Genomic DNA, 15523 nt, shown 5'->3' with positions numbered 1-15523 from the left:
CTTGTTGAAATGAAATGACACCATATATAGATTCTACAGACTCCACTTTTACATCGACACAAAGAAACATTTCTTTCACTATAAGCCCAATATTGGCAACATGGTCTTAAAATATCGTTTAATTATTTTTTTACATAAATTCCTTCTTGCATTTGTTTATAAGCACAATAAAAATCGACACTGATTAAAATGTAATATATTTTTAATGAGTTATCCACCTTGCCATGTTTTGAAATGTGGGCTTTTATTTTGGAAGTTTCCTCATTACCATAGGAAAGTGACGTCATCGTCTGTGCTCGCAGAATAGTAGTACAATATAGGTGTTTTCTGCTGCTTAATAACTACGCACGAACGTGAACGAATCCACCGGTTTAATATCTCTACCTGCGTGAGATCCACATGATGAGAAAATTATATTATGAATAAAAATGGATCATTTATAATATCCGGAGTTTTAATTAACTATATAATAAGTCGAAGTATTCTTCGAAGACGAATCGGAATGCTTCGGAAGGAGACCTCCCGATCATACCACGAAGTAAGTTCTGCCACTGACGGATTTTAATTGATTATTGATTTCATATCATTATCAATTACTTTACAATCGTATCTATCTGTATTGATCGATTACCTTTCAGGAAGTTGGGCGGAAAACATTGGGACTTCTCTAGGAGGTGATCCTCGTAAAGAAACAATATCATGTGACTTACAGCTGACTTTTAAGACGTTTGCTTTACAATTACAGTAGGGTACTTGGAAGTCTACAGATCTACCTGATCTGAAAGTGGAAGACACTGTGTACCTTATATACACTGATACTTTGTGTGAAATCAACCATTAATGATATAAATCTGTAACGTTATTTGATACAGTTCAACGACGAGGAAGAACTTCAAACCCCAGACTTCTACCAAGACAATGACAGTGCCAACGGTGGCCTGGAGGAGCCAGAAGAATCCATTGCCAGTGTTCTACCAGGTGTTTTTTATTTTATTTACTTTATTCAATTGTATTTTATATTATATTCTATCCTATTATAGTCTATTCTATCCTATTCTAGTCTATTATATTCTAGTCTATCATATTCTAGTTTATTCTATTCTAGTCTATTCTATTCTAGTCTAGTTTATTCTATTCTATCCTATTATATTATAGTCTATTCTAGTCTATTCTATTCTATCCTATTGTATTATAGTCTATTATTTTCTATCCTATTCTAGTCTATTCTATCCTATTCTAGTTTATTCTATTCTATCCTATTATAGTCCATTCTATTCTAGTCTATTCTATTATATTCTATTATATTATAGTCTATTCTATTCTATCCTATTGTATTATAGTCTATTATTTTCCATCCTATTCTAGTCTATTCTATCCTATTCTAGTTTATTCTATTCTATCCTATTATATTATAGTCCATTCTATTCTAGTCTATTCTATTCTATCCTATTATATTATAGTCTATTCTATTCTATCCTATTATATTATAGTCTATTCTTTTCTATCCTATTCTAGTCTATTCTATCCTATTCTAGTCTATTCCCCCAAATAATATTGTAAAGACTACTGTAATATTCATACTACTGTAATTATTCATATTAATATTCATAATATTCATATTGTCTTTATTACTTATAATATGTAATTCATGTATTGATTAACAATCTTTCCTTACCATTTAATTATTATTTTATCATTTTGGCCTTTATTTATATATACCTTTTATATTTACCGTATTATTCCAGAGGAGGACATAGTGAACAGCAATCCATTTACACTATTCAACAAGGCGTGTCTGAAGAACGTGTTCACTGTCCTGCTGCTGTTCATCTACCTGGTGCTGACTGCTGTGGCCGTGTTCCTGGCCTATCAAACCATCACTGACTTCATGGAGAAGCTCAGTCACCCCGTCATGTCTGTCACATACAAGGAGGTGGATGTCTTCTCTCCCCCAGGTTGGTGGAACTGCTCCTAAGTACAGATCTAGGATCAGCCTCCCTCAATCCTAACCTTAACCATAAGTGTGGGTGGGTGGGATGAAAACTGTCCCTAGATCAGCGTCCAGGGGCAACTTTACCCTATGTTTAACAAAGGTGTCAATTTAGCAGGTTTTATTTGTTACAATACTGATCCGAGAGAATATCGTTTTTAAATATACTTTTTTTTAAACAGAATATCATGCTTATATTTATGTTTTTTTGAGAGAACGTGTTCAATTTGATTTAATTCTTGGTTTTCTTGATGAAACTTTATTTTCTTGTCCTTGTTTGTGAGCAGGCATCGCCCTGTACCCTGGTACGGCTCAGCTGCTGAGCTGTAAGCACCACTACCACGCCCATATCCCCCCGCTGGTCACCCCAGGGAAGCCCCAGCCAGGAGATTGTGTCATGGAGGAAGTGACCTACACTGGCCCCTACACCAACCACACTGTGGTGAGAACCATACTATTATAGAGCCCCTACACCAACCACACTGTGGTGAGAACCATACTACTCTAAAGCCCCTACACCAACCACACTGTGGTGAGAACCATACTACTATAGAGCCCCTACACCAACCACACTGTGGTGAAAACCATACTATTATAGAGCCCCTACACCAACCACACTGTGGTGAGAACCATACTACTATAGAGCCCCTACACAAACCACACTGTGGTGAGAACCATACTATTATAGAGCCCCTACACCAACCACACTGTGGTGAGAACCATACTACTATTATAGAGCCCCTACACCAACCACACTGTGGTGAGAACCATACTATTATAGAGCCCCTACACCAACCACACTGTGGTGAGAACCATACTACTATAGAGCCCCTACACCAACCACACTGTGGTGAGAACAATACTATTATAGAGCCCGTACACCAACCACACTGTGGTGAGAACCATACTACTATAGAGCCCCTACACCAACCACACTGTGGTGAGAACCATACTACTATAGAGCCCATACACCAACCACACTGTGGTGAGAACCATACTATTATAGATCCCCTACACCAACCACACTGTGGTGAGAACCATACTATTATAGAGCCCCTACACCAACCACACTGTGGTGAGAACCATACTATTATAGAGCCCCTATACCAACCACACTGTGGTGAGAACCATACTACTATAGAGCCCCTACACCAACCACACTGTGGTGAGAACCATACTATTATAGAGCCCCTACACCAACCACACTGTGGTGAGAACCATACTACTATAGAGCCCCTACACCAACCACACTGTGGTGAGAACCATACTATTATAGAGCCCCTACACCAACCACACTGTGGTGAGAACCATACTACTATAGAGCCCCTACACCAACCACACTGTGGTGAGAACCATACTATTATAGAGCCCCTACACCAACCACACTGTGGTGAGAACCATACTACTACAGAGCCCCTACACCAACCACACTGTGGTGAGAACCATACTACTATAGAGCCCCTACACCAACCACACTGTGGTGAGAACCATACTACTATAGAGCCCCTACACCAACCACACTGTGGTGAGAACCATACTATTATAGAGCCCCTACACCAACCACACTGTGGTGAAAACCATACTATTATAGAGTCCCTACACCAACCACACTGTGGTGAGAACCATACTACTATAGAGCCCCTACACCAACCACACTGTGGTGAGAACCATACTATTATAGAGCCCCTACACCAACCACACTGTGGTGAAAACCATACTATTATAGAGTCCCTACACCAACCACACTGTGGTGAGAACCATACTACTATAGAGCCCCTACACCAACCACACTGTGGTGAAAACCATACTATTATAGAGTCCCTACACCAACCACACTGTGGTGAGAACCATACTACTATAGAGCCTCTACACCAACCACACTGTGGTGAGAACCATACTATTATAGAGCCCCTACACCAACCACACTGTGGTGAGAACCATACTACTATAGAGCCCCTACACAAACCACACTGTGGTGAGAACCATACTATTATAGAGCCCCTACACCAACCACACTGTGGTGAGAACCATACTACTATTATAGAGCCCCTACACCAACCACACTGTGGTGAGAACCATACTATTATAGAGCCCCTACACCGACCACACTGTGGTGAGAACCATACTACTATAGAGCCCCTACACCAACCACACTGTGGTGAGAACCATACTATTATAGAGCCCCTACACCAACCATACTGTGGTGAGAACCATACTACTATAGAGCCCCTACACCACCCATACTGTGGTGAGAACCATACTACTATAGAGCCCCTACACAAACCACACTGTGGTGAGAACCATACTATTATAGAGCCCCTACACCAACCACACTGTGGTGAGAACCATACTACTATAGAGCCCCTACACCAACCACACTGTGGTGAGAACCATACTACTATAGAGCCCCTACACCAACCACACTGTGGTGAGAACCATACTACTATAGAGCCCCTACACCAACCACACTGTGGTGAGAACCATACTACTATAGAGCCCCTACACCCACCACACTGTGGTGAGAACCATACTACTATAGAGCCCCTACACCCACCACACTGTGGTGAGAACCATACTATTATAGAGCCCCTACTCCAACCACACTGTGGTGAGAACCATACTATTATAGAGCCCCTAGTCCAATCACACTGTTGTGAGAACCATACTATTATAGAGCCCCTACACCAACCACACTGTGGTGAGAACCATACTATTATAGAGCCCCTACACCAACCACACTGTGGTGAGAACCATACTACTATAGAGCCCCTACACCAACCACACTGTGGTGAGAACCATACTACTATAGAGCCCCTACACCAACCACACTGTGGTGAGAACCATACTACTATAGAGCCCCTACACCAACCACACTGTGGTGAGAACCATACTACTATAGAGCCCCTACACCAAGCACACTGGTGAGAACCATACTACTATAGAGCCCCTACACCAACCACACTGTGGTGAGAACCATACTATTATAGAGCCCCTAGACCAACCACACTGTGGTGAGAACCATACTATTATAGAGCCCCTACTCCAACCACACTGTGGTGAGAACCATACTATTATAGAGCCCCTACACCAACCACACTGTGGTGAGAACCATACTACTATAGAGCCCCTACACCAACCACACTGTGGTGAGAACCATACTACTATAGAGCCCCTACACCAACCACACTGTGGTGAGAACCATACTACTATAGAGCCCCTACACCAACCACACTGTGGTGAGAACCATACTATTATAGATCCCCTACACCAACCACACTGTGGTGAGAACCATACTATTATAGAGCCCCTACACCAACCACACTGTGGTGAGAACCTTACTATTATAGAGCCCCTATACCAACCACACTGTGGTGAGAACCATACTACTATAGAGCCCCTACACCAACCACACTGTGGTGAGAACCATACTATTATAGAGCCCCTACACCAACCACACTGTGGTGAGAACCATACTACTATAGAGCCCCTACACCAACCACACTGTGGTGAGAACCATACTACTACAGAGCCCCTACACCAACCACACTGTGGTGAGAACCATACTACTATAGAGCCCCTACACCAACCACACTGTGGTGAGAACCATACTACTATAGAGCCCCTACACCAACCACACTGTGGTGAGAACCATACTATTATAGAGCCCCTACACCAACCACACTGTGGTGAAAACCATACTATTATAGAGTCCCTACACCAACCACACTGTGGTGAGAACCATACTACTATAGAGCCCCTACACCAACCACACTGTGGTGAGAACCATACTATTATAGAGCCCCTACACCAACCACACTGTGGTGAAAACCATACTATTATAGAGTCCCTACACCAACCACACTGTGGTGAGAACCATACTACTATAGAGCCCCTACACCAACCACACTGTGGTGAAAACCATACTATTATAGAGTCCCTACACCAGCCACACTGTGGTGAGAACCATACTACTATAGAGCCTCTACACCAACCACACTGTGGTGAGAACCATACTATTATAGAGCCCCTACACCAACCACACTGTGGTGAGAACCATACTACTATAGAGCCCCTACACAAACCACACTGTGGTGAGAACCATACTATTATAGAGCCCCTACACCAACCACACTGTGGTGAGAACCATACTACTATTATAGAGCCCCTACACCAACCACACTGTGGTGAGAACCATACTATTATAGAGCCCCTACACCGACCACACTGTGGTGAGAACCATACTACTATAGAGCCCCTACACCAACCACACTGTGGTGAGAACCATACTATTATAGAGCCCCTACACCAACCATACTGTGGTGAGAACCATACTACTATAGAGCCCCTACACCACCCATACTGTGGTGAGAACCATACTACTATAGAGCCCCTACACAAACCACACTGTGGTGAGAACCATACTATTATAGAGCCCCTACACCAACCACACTGTGGTGAGAACCATACTACTATAGAGCCCCTACACCAACCACACTGTGGTGAGAACCATACTACTATAGAGCCCCTACACCAACCACACTGTGGTGAGAACCATACTACTATAGAGCCCCTACACCAACCACACTGTGGTGAGAACCATACTACTATAGAGCCCCTACACCCACCACACTGTGGTGAGAACCATACTACTATAGAGCCCCTACACCCACCACACTGTGGTGAGAACCATACTATTATAGAGCCCCTACTCCAACCACACTGTGGTGAGAACCATACTATTATAGAGCCCCTAGTCCAATCACACTGTTGTGAGAACCATACTATTATAGAGCCCCTACACCAACCACACTGTGGTGAGAACCATACTATTATAGAGCCCCTACACCAACCACACTGTGGTGAGAACCATACTACTATAGAGCCCCTACACCAACCACACTGTGGTGAGAACCATACTACTATAGAGCCCCTACACCAACCACACTGTGGTGAGAACCATACTACTATAGAGCCCCTACACCAACCACACTGTGGTGAGAACCATACTACTATAGAGCCCCTACACCAAGCACACTGGTGAGAACCATACTACTATAGAGCCCCTACACCAACCACACTGTGGTGAGAACCATACTATTATAGAGCCCCTAGACCAACCACACTGTGGTGAGAACCATACTATTATAGAGCCCCTACTCCAACCACACTGTGGTGAGAACCATACTATTATAGAGCCCCTACACCAACCACACTGTGGTGAGAACCATACTACTATAGAGCCCCTACACCAACCACACTGTGGTGAGAACCATACTACTATAGAGCCCCTACACCAACCACACTGTGGTGAGAACCATACTACTATAGAGCCCCTACACCAACCACACTGTGGTGAGAACCATACTATTATAGATCCCCTACACCAACCACACTGTGGTGAGAACCATACTATTATAGAGCCCCTACACCAACCACACTGTGGTGAGAACCTTACTATTATAGAGCCCCTATACCAACCACACTGTGGTGAGAACCATACTACTATAGAGCCCCTACACCAACCACACTGTGGTGAGAACCATACTATTATAGAGCCCCTACACCAACCACACTGTGGTGAGAACCATACTACTATAGAGCCCCTACACCAACCACACTGTGGTGAGAACCATACTATTATAGAGCCCCTACACCAACCACACTGTGGTGAGAACCATACTACTATAGAGCCCCTACACCAACCACACTGTGGTGAGAACCATACTATTATAGAGCCCCTACACCAACCACACTGTGGTGAGAACCATACTATTATAGAGCCCCTACACCAACCACACTGTGGTGAGAACCATACTACTACAGAGCCCCTACACCAACCACACTGTGGTGAGAACCATACTACTACAGAGCCCCTACACCAACCACACTGTGGTGCGAACCATACTATTATAGAGCCCCTACACCAACCACACTGTGGTGCGAACCATACTATTATAGAGCCCCTACACCAACCACACTGGGGTGAGAACCATACTATTATAGAGCCCCTACACCAACCACACTGTGGTGAGAACCATACTATTATAGAGTCCCTACACCAACCACACTGTGGTGAGAACCATACTATTATATAGCCCCTACACCAACCACGCTGTGGTGAGAACCATACTACTATAGAGCCCCTACACCAACCACACTGTGGTGAGAACAACACGTCTATAGATAGAACACAGCAACATGTCTTCTAAGTATTTTCATTCATTCATTGGTCGCTTGCTTGGTTGATTGGTCGGTCGGATGGTTGGTTGGTTGATTGGTTGGTTGCTTGGTCGTTTGGTTGCTTGGTCGGTTGATTGGTCGGTTGGTTGCTTGGTCGGTTGGTTACTTGGTCGGTTGATTGATTGGTCGGTTGATTGGTCGGTTGGTTGCTTGGTCGGTTGCTTGGTCGGTTGGTTGATTGGTCGGTTGGTTGATTGGTTGGTTGGTTGGTTGGTTGGTCGGTTGGTTGATTGGTTGGTTGATTGGTCGTTTGGTTGCTTGGTCGGTTGGTTGCTTGGTCGGTTGATTGATTGGTCGGTTGATTGGTCGGTTGGTTGCTTGGTCGGTTGCTTGGTCGGTTGGTTGCTTGGTCGGTTGGTTGATTGGTTGGTTGGTTGCTTGGTCGGTTGGTTGATTGGTCGGTTGGTTGGTTGCTTGGTCGGTTGGTTGATTGGTCGGTTGGTTGGTTGCTTGGTCGGTTGGTTGATTGGTTGGTTGCTTGGTTGGTTGCTTGGTCGGTTGGTTGGTCGGTTGGTTGGTTGGTCGGTTGGTGGCTTGGTTGGTTGGTTGATTGGTCGGTTGGTTGGTCGGTTGGTTGCTTGGTCGGTTGGTTGCTTGGTCGGTTGGTTGATTGGTCGGTTGGTTGCTTGGTCGGTTGATTGGTCGGTTGGTTGGTTGCTTATTAATCTCTCATGGACAAGGTACGTAACATAAATGGTATTTGACGGAGTTATGCAAGATTTTAGTTCTGGGTTTCTGAGGTTGGTTGGTTGGTTGGTTTGTTCGTTCAGCCATTCAGTCGTTCATTTAATACATGAATTCCTCTCCTGGTGGTGTAGAAGCAAGCCCTGGTGGTCAGCGGTCCAACAGATGTCAGAAACAGGGAGTTGATCTTCCTGCAGTTCAGTCAGAACGAGACAGAAGAGGATTTTAGTGCCATCACATACATGCTCTTCGACAAATACAACGACCTGTCCAGAAGGTAAAGTCCAGTTTAATACAACGACCTGTCCAGAAGGTAAAGCCCAGTTTAATACGACGACCTGTCCAGAACGTAAAGCACTGGCCCAGTTTAATACATCGACCTGTCCAGAACGTAAAGCACTGGCCCAGTTTAATACATCGACCTGTCCAGAACGTAAAGCACTGGCCCAGTTTAATACGACGACCTGTCCAGAAGGTAAAGCACTGGCCCAGTTTAATACAACGACCTGTCCAGAAGGTAAAGCACTGGCCCAGTTTAATACATCGACCTGTCCAGAACGTAAAGCCCAGTTTAATACATCGACCTGTCCAGAAGGTAAAGCACTGGCCCAGTTTAAAACATCGACCTGTCCAGAAGGTAAAGCACTGGCCCAGTTTAATACAATGACCTGTCCAGAAGGTAAAGCACTGGCCCAGTTTAATACAATGACCTGTCCAGAAGGTAAAGCACTGGCCCAGTTTAATACGACGACCTGTCCAGAAGGTAAAGCCCAGTTTAATACAACGCCCTGTCCAGAAGGTAAAGCCCAGTTTAATACAACGACCTGTCCAGAAGGTAAAGCCCAGTTTAATACAACGACCTGTCCAGAAGGTAAAGCCCAGTTTAATACATCGACCTGTCCAGAAGGTAAAGCACTGGCCCAGTTTAATACAACGACCTGTCCAGAAGGTAAAGCCCAGTTTAATACAACGACCTGTCCAGAAGGTAAAGCACTGGCCCAGTTTAATACAACGACCTGTCCAGAAGGTAAAGCCCAGTTTAATACAACGACCTGTCCAGAAGGTAAAGCACTGGCCCAGTTTAATACATCGACCTGTCCAGAAGGTAAAGCACTGGCCCAGTTTAATACATCGACCTGTCCAGAAGGTAAAGCCCAGTTTAATACAACGACCTGTCCAGAAGGTAAAGCACTGGCCCAGTTTAATACAACGACCTGTCCAGAAGGTAAAGCACTGGCCCAGTTTAATACGACGACCTGTCCAGAAGGTAAAGCACTGGCCCAGTTTAATACATCGACCTGTCCAGAAGGTAAAGCCCAGTTTAATACATCGACCTGTCCAGAAGGTAAAGCCCAGTTTAATACAACGACCTGTCCAGAAGGTAAAGCACTGGCCCAGTTTAATACAACGACCTGTCCAGAAGGTAAAGCCCAGTTTAATACGACGACCTGTCCAGAAGGTAAAGCCCAGTTTAATACGACGACCTGTCCAGAAGGTAAAGCACTGGCCCAGTTTAATACGACGACCTGTCCAGAAGGTAAAGCACTGGCCCAGTTTGTTCGTTTAGAGCACAGGTTTCAAACTTAATTCCTGGATGGCCGAGTGTCTGCAGGTTTTTTCACTCCCCCTTGTACTTGATAGACCAATTTAGGTAATTGATTAGTTAGGAACTCCTCTCACCTCCCCTTATCTAGGTCTTGATTGGACATGAATTGAAAGGAGATAACAAACACCAGCACAAACTCAGCCCTCCAGGAATAGAGTTTTAAATCCCTTGTTTAGAGGAATAGAGTTTTAAATCCCTGGTTTAGAGTAATAGAGTTTTAAATCCCTGGTTTAGAGTAATAGAGTTTTAAATCCCAGGTTTAGAGTAGTAGAGTTTTAAATCCCAGGTTTAGAGTGTAATGGAGTTTTAAATCTCTGGTTTAGAGTAATGGAGTTTAAAATCCCTGGTTTAGAGTAATGGAGTTTAAAATCCCTGGTTTAGAGTAATGGAGTTTTAAATCCCTGGTTTAGAGTAATGGAGTTTTAAATCCCTGGTTTAGAGGAGTAGTAGAGTTTTAAATCCCAGGTTTAGAGTGTAATGGAGTTTTAAATCTCTGGTTTAGAGTGTAGTAGAGTTTTAAATCTCTGGTTTAGAGTAGTAGAGTTTTAAATCTCTGGTTTAGAGTGTAGTAGAGTTTTAAATCTCTGGTTTAGAGTAATAGAGTTTTAAATCCCAGGTTTAGAGTGTAGTAGAGTTTTAAATCCCTGGTTTAGAGTAATAGAGTTTTAAATCTCTGGTTTAGAGTAATAGAGTTTTAAATCCCAGGTTTAGAGTGTAGTAGAGTTTTAAATCCCTGGTTTAGAGTAATAGAGTTTTAAATCCCAGGTTTAGAGTGTAATGGAGTTTTAAATCTCTGGTTTATAGTAATAGAGTTTTCAATCTCTGGTTTAGAGTAATAGAGTTTTTAATCCCAGGTTTAGAGTAATAGAGTTTTAAATCCCAGGTTTAGATTAATAGAGTTTTAAATCCCAGGTTTAGAGAGTAGTAGAGTTTTAAATCCCAGGTTTAGAGTGTAGTAGAGTTTTAAATCCCAGGTTTAGAGTGTAGTAGAGTTTTAAATCCCAGGTTTAGAGTGTAGTAGAGTTTTAAATCCCAGGTTTAGAGTGTAGTAGAATTTTAAATCCCAGGTTTAGAGTGTAGTAGAGTTTTAAATCCCAGGTTTAGAGTGTAGTAGAGTTTTAAATCCCAGGTTTAGAGTGTAGTAGAGTTTTAAATCCCAGGTTTAGAGTGTAGTAGAGTTTTAAATCCCAGGTTTAGAGTGTAGTAGAGTTTTAAATCCCAGGTTTAGAGTGTAGTAGAGTTTTAAATCCCAGGTTTAGAGTGTAGTAGAGTTTTAAATCCCAGGTTTAGAGTGTAGTAGAGTTTTAAATCCCAGGTTTAGAGTGTAGTAGAGTTTTAAATCCCAGGTTTAGAGTAATAGAGTCTTAAATCCCAGGTTTAGAGTGTAGTAGAGTTTTAAAACCCAGGTTTAGAGTGTAGTAGAGTTTTAAATCCCAGGTTTAGAGTGTAGTAGAGTTTTAAATGCCAGGTTTAGAGTGTAGTAGAGTTTTAAATCCATGGTTTAGAGTGTAACCTAAGTGCAATGAGATGTGCGTATAACAACAGCCATTTTGCCCTCTACCTCCTGTTATAGCGTGAATAAATCAGCGTTCATGCAGGACTGTGAGAGGAACTACTCCATGGTGACGTTCTCTGGAGGCTTCAGGACCTGGGTCAAGATGTCACTGGTCAAGACCTCTGGGAAGAAAAACGAGTCCATGGAGTTCCGGCAAGAGGTCACTATTGTTTGTAAACATTCAGGTTTCCTTAAATGTTGTCTATTTTTTTTTAAATAAGATAAACTAAATTATTAATTTTAGCATCTACTGTGGCAGAAAACATACAACATGTTGCAAAAACTACATTTTTCCTTGACATATTCCAATTTGTAGCTGTCATTATTTTTTGTCCCTAATTGAGTACAAAATGTTTTCTACATTGTGACAAAGTTATAACAAAAGTTGTCTGTTCTTCCCAGTCTAGTGTGGTCAAATATAATGACAAGAGGCCTGTATCCGAGCAAAAAGCCATTCAGCTCTTCTTTGTTGTGTTTGAATGGAGGGATCCCTTTGTACAAGAAGTCAGAGATGTAAGTGGAACACATTCATATTGCATTACTAGAATAGTATCTGTTCTGTTTTATTCCATTCCTAGTCTAGTTTATCTTATTCTATTCTACTCGTGTAGTTATTTCTCCTGTCTCAGCTCTGAGGGGGGAAAAAAAGCCTGTAACGAACAATGAAACATTTGACCCGTTGTTTCGTCCACAGATTGTGACAGCCAATCCGTGGAATACCGTAGCCATCCTGTGCGGTGTGTTCATGGCTCTGTTCAAGGCTGCTAACTTTGCCAGTTTTAGTGTGAAATGGGTCATCAAGATTCGTAAGAGGCATCTGAGGAACAGAAACAGGGAACTGACCGCATCATCTCAGAGATACGTAGTAACTAATACGGATATTAATAGATTAGAAGAATAACTTTCAATTTTTTTTCCCGTGAACGAACTTCTTTCAACCAATCAATGAGGCACTTGCTTTGAACTGCAAATATTGCCCTTGGTTATGGGCAGCGTTTTAAAAAATGTTGTTTTGGGATCATCACATTTTGTATGTTTAAATATTGAATAGATTGTAACGTATATGATTTTAGACAACTCAACCAAAGGTCAAATTCACAATGATTGTTTCTTTATACATAAGTCATATGTAGCATTCCAAAATGTGACTGGGAAATAGGATTGTAAAATGTATTTATGAATGTTATGAAACTTGTTTATACCACCAACAACTGATATGAACTACTGACATGTAAGGCAAAAGGGAACTTCCCCCATTTACCTTTCATTACATTCTTAAATCTGAGTTTCAATTGAGCAGTGAGATGTTTTAAAACGTGACTTTTTATTTTATTTTTTAGAATAACTTAAATTCTTAAGTATCTTATCGCCTCTAAATTACTGGATATTTTATGTATATACTGTATATAAAACAAATGTAAAGGGAACAGTGAGTAATGCTTACCAAATGTGGACCATGATGCAATTGCTTATTAGTTTTTTTCCCGTTGTTTGTTTCCTTTTTTTTTTTTTTTTTTACAAAGAATGGGTGAATCTAGAACGAAGGAGTCAATCTCACTGGTTGACTCATACGACTGAACAACGGACTCATACGACCGAACAACGGACTCATACGACTGAACAACGGACTCATACGACCGAACAACTGACTCATACGACCGAACAACTGACTCATACGACCGAACAACTGACTCATACGACCGAACAACTGACTCATACGACCGAACAACTGACTCATACGACCGAACAACTGACTCATACGACCGAACAACTGACTCATACGACCGAACAACTGACTCATACGACCGAACAACTGACTCATACGACCGAACAACTGAGTCATACGACTGAACAACTGAGTCATACGACTGAACAACGGACTCGTACCACTGAACAACTGACTCGTACGACTGAACAACTGAGTCATACGACCGAACAACTGACTCATACAACCGAACAACTGAGTCATACGACCGAACAACGGACTCATACGACTGAACAACGGACTCATACGACCGAACAACTGACTCATACGACCGAACAACTGACTCATACGACCGAACAACTGACTCATACGACCGAACAACTGACTCATACGACCGAACAACTGACTCATACGACCGAACAACTGACTCATACGACCGAACAACTGACTCATACGACCGAACAACTGAGTCATACGACTGAACAACTGAGTCATACGACTGAACAACGGACTCGTACCACTGAACAACTGACTCGTACGACTGAACAACTGAGTCATACGACCGAACAACTGACTCATACAACTGAACAACTGACTCGTACGACAGAACAACTGAGTCATACGACCGAACAACTGACTCATACGACCGAACAACTGAGTCATACGACCGAACAACTGACTCATACGACTGAACAACTGACTCATACGACCGAACAACTGACTCATACGACCGAACAACTGACTCATACAACTGAACAACTGAGTCATACGACCGAACAACTGACTCATACGACCGAACAACTGACTCGTACGACCGAACAACTGAGTCATACGACCGAACAACTAACTCGTACGACTGAACAACTGAGTCATACGACTGAACAACTGACTCATACCACTGAACAACTGACTCGTACGACTGAACAACTGACTCATACGACCGAACAACGGACTGTTACTGAACCCAGAGTAATAGTCTACTACTGTTTTCTTTGCTTCTACACACTAGGCGAATATTTACGAATACCACCTCATCCTGCCTGTTGCTTTCTACATTATTTACACATCTTGGAAAAACTGGACTGATCAACAAGTACCTGGGATTTACTTGAAATTGTGTATAGCTTTTACTGTGAAATAAAACCGTTTGCTGTGCAATTGATTGTGTTTAGTCACTTTCTATGACCATGTGCCCCAAATCCACTATAACAATCTGCAACACATACTTGCAACTGCACCTACGTCAACGTTATGGCCTTCATTCATAAGCAGTCAGTTGTTGGTTAACGAATGATATATATATACAGTATACACGAGATGACTGATAGGGGGCGCTGTTGAAGCCACCGTGCCTCCATCTTGGAACTCCTCCACCGTTGTAACAAGTGTTTAGGAATCTATAGAAATCCATTTATGAATGTTTACATTCATCTTTGCCACATTTATTTTATGACAGACACCTTAATACATACTTTTAAATTATATTATGTGAGCTAAACATAACCAAATGTACAAAAATCCTTTCTAAATTATATACTTAAATACATGTAATTTTGTCCTTGAAAAATGTAATTGAAATAATTCGGAATTCCATTTTATTTCTATGGAGGACTGCTCCTACTGGGGAGTACCAATATGGCCGACCTGGTGGCTTCAATCCCATCAGTACCCTGGGTTGGGGAGTAACGGATTACATATAATCCTGACTGATTACATGTAATTCGTTACATGTAAGGGATTACA

General features: G+C 42.4%; 1 protein-coding gene across 1 annotated transcript; it reads left to right on the top strand.

The window, feature by feature from the left end:
* Window positions 1-283: 283 nt before the first annotated feature.
* Window positions 284-14938, top strand: pacc1 (proton activated chloride channel 1). The gene is made up of 8 exons (XM_055865634.1): window positions 284-538; window positions 873-978; window positions 1746-1955; window positions 2278-2432; window positions 9049-9191; window positions 12094-12235; window positions 12478-12588; window positions 12770-14938. Exons 1-8 carry the CDS (start codon window positions 419-421, stop codon window positions 12974-12976), a joined length of 1194 nt encoding a protein of 397 aa, XP_055721609.1. The 5' UTR covers window positions 284-418; the 3' UTR covers window positions 12977-14938.
* The last annotated feature ends 585 nt before the right edge of the window (window positions 14939-15523 follow it).

Source organism: Salvelinus fontinalis, chromosome 16 (genome assembly GCF_029448725.1).
Source record: "Salvelinus fontinalis isolate EN_2023a chromosome 16, ASM2944872v1, whole genome shotgun sequence".
NCBI lineage: Eukaryota > Metazoa > Chordata > Actinopteri > Salmoniformes > Salmonidae > Salvelinus > Salvelinus fontinalis.
Note: the sequence above shows the minus strand (reverse complement) of the source record. Positions and strands in the feature narration are given on the sequence as shown.